This window comes from Amaranthus tricolor, chromosome 4 (assembly GCF_026212465.1).
Source record: "Amaranthus tricolor cultivar Red isolate AtriRed21 chromosome 4, ASM2621246v1, whole genome shotgun sequence".
NCBI classification, from domain to species: domain Eukaryota; kingdom Viridiplantae; phylum Streptophyta; class Magnoliopsida; order Caryophyllales; family Amaranthaceae; genus Amaranthus; species Amaranthus tricolor.
The window spans coordinates 15,441,677-15,453,663 of record NC_080050.1 but is presented as its reverse complement, the minus strand read 5'-3'; the positions used below and the strand labels follow the sequence as shown (position 1 = coordinate 15,453,663).

The 11,987-nt window shown below is 30.9% G+C and overlaps 1 protein-coding gene across 1 annotated transcript; it reads right to left on the bottom strand.

Annotated features, from left to right (window-relative positions):
• Nucleotides 1-6,052: 6,052 nt before the first annotated feature.
• LOC130811481 (protein ALP1-like) lies at nt 6,053-8,593 on the bottom strand. The gene is made up of 4 exons (XM_057677796.1): nt 8,287-8,593; nt 7,030-7,561; nt 6,718-6,943; nt 6,053-6,635 (listed from the first exon to the last, which is right to left on the bottom strand). Exons 2-4 carry the CDS (start codon nt 7,123-7,125, stop codon nt 6,163-6,165), a joined length of 795 nt encoding a protein of 264 aa, XP_057533779.1. The 5' UTR covers nt 7,126-7,561; nt 8,287-8,593; the 3' UTR covers nt 6,053-6,162.
• Nucleotides 8,594-11,987: the final 3,394 nt, after the last annotated feature.

Below are 11,987 nucleotides of genomic sequence, written 5' to 3'. Positions count from 1 at the left end.
GTCTCATTCATTTTAGACTATTTGTTTCTAATAATTTGTAAAGTATTTATATTTGTCTTTTGAGAATGTTGAGAATTTAACTTTTCTTAAAAGGAAAACTGTAGACCATTCTTTAGGGGAAGAACGTGATGTGTGAGAACATGGTGAGACCTTCTTAATGGTCCAGATTCGAATTAAAAAAAAAGAGGTTGAATGTGGTGGGAAGTAGGCTATTTGTAACTGAACCTCAATAACAATTTATCGTATTTTGTCTATCTTTATTTACGCATTTTACTTAGTTTGTTTTTCAATTTACGAAAATACGATAAAGAATAGTTTCTGAAAAAATTATGAAACATCATAGTAAAGCCCTTGAAACTCCTTTCTAACGGAAAATAAAAATCTCATAAACCCTTTACTCACCCCCTCTAAAGAACTATAGTAATTCTATAAACCTTCCATCAGGTTAATAATATTAAAGTGAAAGTACTCAATTACCCCTAATAATCAAATATTAGGGTTATTTGAAAAGAGTTTTCAATTAGAGTTTTAATTTTTTTATTATAAATAGACATGATAGTCAGACAGAAATAATTAAGGGAAAGACAAAATAGTAAAAGAAAATTGGTGTCTTCTTCCATTATTTTTTCATGGTTCTAGCACATCATTGATTTATACCTAAGAAGACGTACTTTATTTATTATTAAAGACTCAACTCCTTTAAATGATTATAATTCAAAGCACATATTAATTTAATCAAGAAATTAAGTAATTGCATTTATATGATTATTGGTCCCAATTCATATTATGTATAAAAGTGATTTTACATATGTTTATTGATTTGAATTTATTTTGTTAAATATTTGGTTTTAATATATTATTTCCGAATAAGAAATTAAATATAGTCAAATTTATATTAGTGTAGTTACATGTTTATACTTATGAAATAGGATGGATTAATTGTTAATTTTGGTCATGTGGTTCATTTATAAATTAATTAAATTAACTGTTAATTTAATTAACATAAAAAACGTTTAAAGTATATTATTATTAGTTTTAGAACATTAATGTGGGATTAACAGTATTAGAATGATTCCATAATAATAATAATAATAATAATAATAATAATAATAATAATAATAATAACAATAATAATAATAGTAATAATAATAATAAACAATTTAGTCATTTGTTAACCTAACAAACGTTAGCATATTTCTAGGATGTATTTCTAGAATAATCATAGTTTAATAAATTAAACTTAAGATATTATTTAATCAAAGATTAAAACGTATGGAACTTATTTTGTAGAAAAATTAACATTTTTTTATTCCTATGTCTTAGGCGTTTTCAATGGTAATTAAATAAAGATAATTTGTAAAATAAATTTACTCAATTAATCGAAGCTTAATGTTTAATTAGCATAAAAGAAGTTTTTTCATACTAATTTTTGGACCAATTAATCTCATCATTTGATTACTTAATTTATAGACTAATTTAATATGTGTTTTGAATCATTATTATTTAGAGGAGTTGAGTCTTTAATCTCCTCCTTAATGAAAGTCAAAATCATATTTCATTGAAAATACAATATTTAGTCATAAACATGGTTATTTAAATGAAGCATAAACATATGATATAATTGTTCTTCCCATTCACTTTTAAGCAAATCCTTAATTGTGAGTTTTTAAAAATTCTAAAAAGTTGATATTTTAGAAAATATATATTGAGACGAATCTATCAACATCCCACATAAATATGTATTTTAATATAGATCGGTGAGAAATTATAGTTAAATTTAGATACTAAAATTTGTAAATTCTATTTGCGAACAAATAAAAACGGAGGGAGATTACAAATAACAATCGACAATCATTAGCGGCCCGTTTGGTTGATGATAATGAAGTAATGGGAATGAAATGTTGTAATGACAATAGTAATGAAGGAATGAATATGAAAATTGGTAATAAAGATTCTTTTGTTAGGTGTGCGTGACTAAAGAATGATAATGGAAGATAATATTCCATTGATTGCATTGGTTGTTAGTAATTAGTTTTATTATTGTATATTTGTATCTAAAAGCATTATTGTATCTAAATTATTCCATCTAATGATTCTTTTTTTAATAATAATATTTTTTTGGATAATTACATACATTACCTTTTTTTTCTTCATTGTTTTTATTCTTCAGCTCGAAATAACATTACCTTATTTTATTTCCACAGTAATACTTCATTACCATTACAGCCTAATACCACGTTGTTTGATGGTAATAAAAGTGGCTCTTTTTGGTAATTTCATTACCTTATTTTATTACCATCTATTACCATTGAAGGCATCCAAACAACCAAATTTTTTATTACTTAATTTTATTACCATTACTGCCCTCTAATACCATGTACCAAACGGGCCGTAAGTGTAAAGCATAATACTCAAAATAAGTATAGCATAGGACATTATATTATCAATTAGAAATTATAATCAATGTCGAACTATATTAACAATGAAAATGCAATACCATCATCATCATCACGTAATTATCAAATGATCATATGAGCAAGATAAACATTATATTTAAGCATTATAATCATGTTTTTCAAGCATTACAATCATATTTTTCAAGCATTATAAACATTCACAAGCATAACATGATAGTATTTATAAAAAAAACTCAAAATCAATCATAAGCACAACACATCACATTATCATATGCATTTATCAAATGTAATGCATACGACATTAAACCATGTGCAATGCATCCAACAGACACTATGCATCAGCAGTTCAATAAAAAGTCATCAAAAGTAGTAGCGAGCATATTTGTTTAGCTTACAACGGTTACAAAACATCTCCCCTTTTTAAACTTTTGTCAAAAATTAAATAGGGAGATAAATGATAAAATTGTTTGATCACCAAAATAAGTTCTTCAAAATAAGCAGTAAAAAGAATTTGTTAAAATAAACAGCAACATCACCTAGTCTTTTTGGACTTCGTTCTTTTTGTTAGCGGATTAGATGTTGGAATGGGCTTAGTGTCTTGTCGAGCAGCAGTACCATGGTCTTGACAAGTGTGTGTCTGTCTCTCCACAAAGTTCTCCATGGTTAGGGCAAGGGACCTAACACGATCTTTAACTACCAACGTCCAAACTTTGACCTTACTAAGCTTATTATGAATGTGTTTGAGTCTATCAAGCATTGTGTAATCGATCAACTGGTTGGGAGTCAAATTTTGTTGCTTTTCCACCGAACGTTTTCCTTAAAATCTCTTTTACTTCAGGTGGAAGATTCGCATACAATTCCCAAATGCCAATTTCAGTTTTGAATATCCCAAGCAATGGGAGAATATTCGATGATAATGTTTCAGGACCTTTACAGCTTGTTGAATATATTCATGAATTATGAAGTACTACATTAGATGTATATAAGTAGTTAACTACTTAATTTTGTATATAATCTAACAAGTGCTACATTTCAAGCTATATGTATTGTATTTTCAATGGAAAGTAGACTATTTTGTTTTGAATATTGTTATTGTTACTTTTACTAATTTTTTTTTTGTTGCTCCTAAGTTGTCTTCTTTGCTTCATTTTATGGTTCTTGAATAACATTATTTTTTGGTTTTTTAGTGCTACTGTTATATCTTTGAGTAAAGCGAAGTATTATTAAAAATTTTATAAGTGTATAATATAATTTCAAAAAAAGTATTTCATTTTATTTAGAAAGAACACTATTTTTTGTTGGGTCTACTCTCAAAATATTGCCTTTTCATAAAATAATTTTAATGTTATGTAACAGACAAATATATTTTTTTTTCATATTGTCCACGTATGATAAGATTTTTTAAAAAATTTTTTCCAAAGCAAATCGCTAACTCAGATAATGGATTGTATAAAAGAGAAAACTGACATCTAAGATGGTGATTTGCTTGTAAATTAGTTAAATTAAAAACTAAAGTTCTCAAAAGACATTATTAAGGGAAAAGATTCTTATTTTTTTGATATTGTTTTTTTTTTCTAACACTCATTTGTTTGCTTTCCTCCTTTTTTTTCCTTTCAATCAAATTCTAATTTTAGTGATTAAAATGTAAGTAAGGTATATTGTGACTACCCTTCAAATGTGAAAAAATATGAAAGTTTAATATAAAGTTAAAAGTAGTTCATTTTAACCGTTGAAAGGAAGAATCTAACAAATGTTACATTTCAATCTATAAGTATATTATGATCTAACAAGTATTAGAAACTAAATCAAAATTTTGTTGTTTTTCACCCATATACTTATTGTTGTTTAATTTTTTTTCTTAATTATTCATTTTATATATTTCTATTTGTTTATTTGTCTTCTATTCTATATTTTTTTTATCTTTTGAATTTTGTAAAATCGAATGTAGGATCATGATTTTCACTCGAAACTCTCAAAACGTAAGAAATTCTGAGGCATTTCAAAGTATTGAGAAATTAATAGCATATAGACGAAAAAAAAAACAAAGAAATATGATAAGGTATTCCATCTTTTTTTACTACTAGTAAGTAAGGGTCCGTTTGGTTCAGTGATCAGGAATGGAATGGTATGCAACCCCATACCAGGATGGTATGGATTCAGAACCCCATACCAGACTAAAACTGTTTGGTTCAATCCTGTAATAGATATTCAATCCATTCACACTGTTTGGTTCAATTATGGAATGGATTCTCTGTCCAGTTTATATATATATACATATAGATACATACATACATTTATTAAACACACAAATACATACACACATATTATGTTGCAAATAGATAATTACCACTAATTAAAAATACTAGTTCAATACATTTTCACTCAAAATGGTGTCAATACATCTCCACACAAAAAGATTCCAATATATGTTTTTGACAACCAAACACAAAGTCTACATAATTTTATAAGTTAAGCATTTTCATTACATCACTTATCCAAGTTAGGATGAATGAGGTTGATTATAAACTCTTTCTTCCACTCATCATCCAGGCATTGGTAAAAGAGTGAGAGTTCACTTGGATTGGAGGCCAACCTCTTGGAAGCTTCCATCATTTCAAATCTTGTCAATCCTTCTATGCGAAGCAATTCACTAACCAAATTTTTTTTTTTATTTTCCTCAACTTCTTCACGAGCCATGATAGCTTGCTCATGTAGTTGTGTAGTAGAGAAGGCACTTGCAATGGTAGACATGTGCTTGTTCATCTCATTCATATGATTTGAAAAGCTAGAAGACATATTGTTAAAAGAAGAAGTTAAGTCCACAACCTCCGGCTTCTTCCTTTTCCTTGCTAGTTCATTTGGAGCCTTTTCCTTTTTGCCTTTCTTTGAAGAAGGTTCACTTGGAGTTGATAATTTTGACTGGTTGACGGACTCATTATCATCAAATTCATCGTCTTCATCACTATCACCCTTATCCAGTTCAATGGTCTCTTTCTCTTGATTCTCAACAGCTTCGACAAAAGTCTCAGATTGCACTCCAGTAGCTCGATCGGCACCAAAGATAATTTACAATTGATCATAAAATGGAGAAGGAACATTCCATAATCCTTGAGCATTTCTGTGTTGCTGAAATTAAACAAGAATTGGAATAAAAAAAAGATATGTCATTTACAATATGTTATAATTTCTAACAAATTGTAAACAAGTCAAAGTATTTGTGTACCTTACAAAATTCTTCATAAGATTGCCTTTCACAAACAATCATATTCTTTTCATTATCCCAAGAAAAACCAGAAGTGCGAAACATTTCAGTTAGCACATTATATTTATCCTTAAACCATTTGATTTTTGATTCAATATGGGGAATAGCTTTCAACCCACACCCGGGAAACTTCTCATTCAATTTCTCCTCTAACTTATGCTTGAAACCACCTTTGAAACTCCCATCAGCTTTCCATGAAGGATCGGCACTCATCTCCAACAAACCATTAATCAAACACTCTTCCTCAGATTTATTCCATGATCGCTTGTTTTTCCCTCTTCCACTTTGAACAAATTGACCAACATTCATCCTATACAACAATGATGTATTAAAAAAAAGATTACGAAATAAGACTATTTTCTTATTTGCAAGATAAATTAAATAATCCAATTACACCATAAAAAAATATGTCAACACCATAAAATTCGATTACATCATAAAAAGGAACACCCAAACATAAGTCCAAATAAACTAAAGAAACATTTATGTTTGGCTACTATGCCTAAGTCTCCAATTATTAAACATATTTTGTGCTAAGTTATTCCGATAAGCAGTCCAAGCATCCGTAGTAGCTATTTGAGTAATCAAATCAACTTCATCATCTAGGCCCTCATCATCACTTTCACCTTCTTCACTATCGGAATCCCAATACATTGTGTAATCTGTTGGCATATGTTTTCGAATAAGATTGTGTAATAGTACACATGCTTGAACTATACGCCCATGAGTACGTATTGGAAAGAAGGATGGGGTCCTAAGAATACCCCACCTTCCTTTTAATAGTCCAAAACATCTCTCAATAACATTCCTTGCCTTAGAATGTTTCATGTTGAAGTACTCTTCCGCACTAATTGGTTGTCGGTCCCCCCACTCTTTAAGGTGATATCGATGACCTCTATATGGTGCTAAAAACCCTTCACAATTCGTGTATCCTGCATCTACCAAATAGTAGGAACCTTGACATATGGAAAAAAAAATAGGTCATGACATTGCTTATTGGACTCCACAATATAAAATTTAAAATCTAAGTATGATTACCTTGCGGCACTTTTAAACCATTAGGCCTAGTAATAGCATCTCGAAGGACACGACCATCATGAGCGGATCCTTCCCAACCAGGTTGAACATATATGAACTCCAAATTAGGGTTACATACACCTAACACATTCATAGCAATAGAACCTTTCCTTGTCCGATATCTTGCTCTATCCTCACTTGGCACATGAACACTAATATGAGTGCCATCTAAGGCTCCTAAACAATTCTACAAAAAAAAGTTAAGAGGGATAAGTTTTACAATAAACAAAGTGGATAGATTTTTAAATAATATAGATGAATTTATGTTATTACCTTAAAACATTTCCATCTATCCACTTCACAATCTTTTGTTATAGGTGTCGGCTTTTTAGCAAGTGTGTATGTAGTTTTAACATGGCAAGAAGACATCGGTGGAAGTTTCTACTAACACTTTCTCCACTTCGAAAGAAATGACTTCCAATTGTCCTATTTTTCAAATGATGTGCCAACGTGTACAAGAACATAGCTACAATCTCCTCCAAAGACATATTTCGAGTGCCATTTAAACCACCGACATCTTGGACCATCTCACAAAGGACATAAAAGGTTTTTCTATTCACACGAAGTTCACTTTTGCAGACTATATCACTATCCTTGATTAGTGCATCCAAGTGCTTTTGTCTAAGGTGTTTCTTCTCACTTTTGCTATAACGTGGTCGTTCAATTTCATAAACAATTACACCCATTATACACATCACCAAGTACATGAGTGTGACGACATTGTTAACAACCATGAGAAGTACAAGTAATTCAATTTGTCTCTTCTTCCTTCTTCTTACTATGGCTAATTGAGATGGAATCATTTCTGTGAATGTATATATGCATCATCAAATTAATCTAGCAATCATTACTATGGCTAATTGACATTCTTAACAAAATGAGCATTTGCATTAATCCAATACAAACTGAGCATCATCAATTTCATAATTCAGCAATCTCCAGTATGCTCCAGTACATATGTGTAAACACAACTCCAGTATGCATCATCAATCAGTACATCCAGTATAAACTAAAGCCATCTCCAGTACAAAAAAATTCAGCAAGCAAACCCAACTCCAAATTGCTTGAAATTAATCCAAAAACGTCAAACAAACAAAGAACAATGTGTAAAGAATCAAACTTTAATGAATTATGAGATGAATAATTGAAAACCCAATTCCAAATTTCATACTTCTATTAAATAAAAAATAATTGAAGAACTTTTGTTATCTATGCTTATGAGCTATGGTAACTCATACTCCGGTACAAATTTGGAGGAAGTAGTCAAGAATCCTAGAAAATGCAAAGGCAATAAAAACTCGTTACCAATAAGCTTATCAACATGGATGTAGTTCCCATTCACAAAACAATCACACCTATATTGAACACAATTTAAGGTAAAAAAAAAAACGTAAATTGCATAACCCAGAATGAGAATAGAAATTAAACATTAGGGTTCTAGCCAATTTTACGCATAAAGCAATAAAATAGCAAAAACCCAGAATCATAGACAAGTTATACCTCAAAACAAACTAGAAAAAAGGTACATACTTTGGAATTTCAGCGTACGGAGGAAGAACAGAGTACGGAGGAGCAGCGAAGATCAGCGGGAGCAGGAGCAGCGAAGAACCACAAGGTTGAAGGAGAATTTCAGAGAAGAACGGGAGAGGAAGATTGAAGAGCAGCAAAGAATTGTGAAACAAGGATTTTGAATTAGGGTTTGTATATGGGGGGAATGGATATTGAAACTTTGGGGGTTAGGAGGGTCTGGGATATTAGGGAAAAGAATGGTATGAAAACCCTTTTGGGTATGAGATCCCAATGTAAAATTAGATAACCAAACATTGGAATGGGTTGTCATACCATTCCATACCCATAAAAATAACCAACCAAACACACCCTAAATTTTTAATAATTTGGCTTTCTAGCTAATTTAAATAGTCAGTAACTTTTGTTTCATATATGCTATACCTAATTAGAAGGTTTATTTCTAAGTTTTATACTTCATCCTATTCAGCTTATGTGTCCCATTTCTTTTATGGTCAAGTCATCTTAATTGTCTCATTTCTGTTTTTGGTATGAGTTTTTGACTTTTATGCCTTTAGTAGCTTTATCATATTTTCAATTATACCCTCCATTACTCATACTAATTTTCCTCCCTTACATTAAAAACCCATAATACCACTCTCTTTCCTACCCTTAGGGTCCCACTTTTGACTCTCCTTAAAATTCGTGAAAAGTCAAATAAGACTCTTAAGGTGAATAGGAGGGAGTATTTTTTTACTATTATTTTTGTTCATACATTCATTTCTTTGCTTTTTTGCTTTTTTCTTTCCAACCATATTCTAAATTTAGAGATTGAAATGTAATTAGAGTTACAATTATACTATCACTAAACCTTAAAACGTAAACGAAAAATGAGAAGATTTCCATTTTGCTTTTTTTTTTTTTTTTTTTTTCATAATCAATATAATGCTTTTCTAGTTTTTGGCTTTCATCCAAAATTTGAAATTAATTATTAATGAAATTACATTAGTTATTCTATACTAAACACAAGAATGTAATAAAAAAAAGAAAAATTACCCTGAATAATACGAACTTTCACTGATTTTCCAACAATAATACGAACTTTCAATTAACCATGAATAATACGAACTTTGATATATGTTTCCTACTGGCGTACCAATTTACCTGTTATCGGTAAACTTACTCATTTTTTTTAATTTTTTTTTGCTGATAAAAATAATTAAAGGAAACAGAAGCAGCTCCTTCTCCCTCACGCAGCCACTGCTTCTTCAATCATCTTCCTCAAGCTCGTGACTTCCGTTGATTCTTCTCCCTCTCATTCTCACGCATCAACTACAAAGATATTATCTTATTCATGGTTAGTTAATTTTTCTCAATTGCAATATAAATCCCTAAATTTTGTTTTAATTCCAAAAATTAGGGCTTGTATCCATTTAGTCGAAAATGGATGAAATTCCGTGTCCATTTACTCGAAAATGGATGGATGTTTGTTTCCATTTTGTTAATCCATACATGATTATTGTTTGATGTTAATTAAAAACGTTTGTGCCTTTGAAAATGGATGTAATTTACTGTTTTTATCCATTTAGTCGAAAATGGATGAAATTCTCTATTTATTTACTCGAAAATAGATGGAATTTTGTTTTCATTTTGTTAATCCATACATGATTATTGTTTGATGTTGATTAAAAACGTTTATGCCTTTGAAAATGAATGTACTTTACTGTTTTTTATCCATTTAGTCGAAAATGGATGAAATTCTCTGTCCATTTACTCGAAAATGGATGGAATTTTGTTTTGGTTTTCTCAATCCATACATGATTATTGTTTGATGTTAACTAAAAAAGTTTGTGCACTTGAAAATGGATGTAATTTAGTGTTTATTGCTTATTTTTAGGCTAATTTGAATGATTCAATTACTTTGAAGTTTTGGTATGATGGGGTAATAAAAAAAGGAGTTGTGGGCTTTGAGTATGTGTATGGTATATGTAAAACCATCTCCATAGACCTAGATAAGATGTCAGTTTTTGAGTTAGAAGGAATTGTAAAGGAGGATCTTGGGGTAAAACATGAGTTTTGTCTTTGGTATCAATTACCTAATGCTGTTAGCTTTTTGGAAGGGTTAAAGAGAGTTACCGATGATATTTGTGTTGGGAAAATGACTGAAATAGCTGTTGAAAATAAAGCATTATCTGTGTATGTAGTTAATGATAAGGATAATGAAATGTTGGTTCTAGAAATATTAAAAAGTGGTACTAAAGATAGTGAAGTTTTGTCCACTTTTGGGAATTGGAAAAAGTTGACCCCTAAGAGAGCATCTAAGGCAAAACAATCCCTTAGTGAAAGTTGCATACCTCTTGAATATGATTTTTCTGAAGATGAGCCACATTTTGGTAATAGTGCTGAGGTAAGTGATGAAGATGCATCTGAGGAGGATGATTCACAAGATCTTGATTATGAGCTATCGTATGAGGATGAAGATGAAGATGAAATTTCGGAGGAGCTTGTGCATAGTCAAGATTTCTCATTGTCATTCGAAGAAGTAGAGCACGTGGGTGATTCTGTTTTGAAATTGGGTGAGTGTAGTAACACACATGGTTTATCTGAGTATGAAAATAGTGATGATGAAGATGACGATGCTACTACCGATTTTAGGAAGTTCAAATGGATTGTTGGGCAAGTTTTTAGCACCTCGGTTGAATTTAAGGAGGCGGTAAGGAAATATGCAATTCATCAGGGAAGGGATGTAAAATTTTATTTGAGTGACAAGTCTAAATTGAATAAGCTTGGTGTAAGGTGTGTTGATGGTTGTCCCTTTAAGCTCCACGCCAGTTGGGATAAAACATGAGTTTCCTTTATTGTCAAGAAAGTTAATGGTGATCACACTTGTCAAAGAAACATGGATTCTAATCGTCAATTCAAAGCTTTTTGGTGTGCAGATCAGTTACTTGATTTATTCAAGTCAAGGCCACACATTCCTTCTGTAGAACTAATTGATATTGTTAGGAAACAATTTCGAATTATCATTAGTAGGGGCTTTGCGTACAAGATTAAGTATGCTGCACATAGGAGGTTACATGGATCTATGAAACAAAATTATCAGAAGCTCATTAGCCATGTTGGGGTTTTAGAACGAAGTAACCCTAATAGCCACTTCGTTGTTGTTATTGATCAAGGCACAAATCCACCCACATTTCAGAGGTTTTTGTTTGCTTTGAAGGGGTTAAAGATGGTTGGGTTGGTGGGTGCAAGAAAATATTGTGCATTGATGATTGTTTTCTAAAAACATTCTCATGAAAATGATGTACATGAAACATGAAACATTGATCAACCCCAAATCAGAAATTAGAAACATTGATCAACCCCAAACATTGTGATTCTGTTCTTTTTTATTTTCTGGTTGGTTTCTTTGTTTGGTAGGCTGATTCCTTGCACATGATGAGGCCATTTTGCCAACCCTTCCATCAGTTATAATTCTGCATTCTCATGAAAATATTAAAATTGATCAAAATACTTATATAGAGCATTTTGAGGGCAGTCCAGCTGGAGCTTCCAAAAGTAGGACATAGGCATTGTGCTAGGCACATCTACGCAAATTGGAACAAGTCATTCAAAGGACAAGAGTTGAAATTACTGTTTTGGAGATGTGTCAAAGCATACAACTTGGCTGATTTTGAGGAAGCAATGACTGAGATGGAGGATGTTAATCCGGTTGCTGTTGATGC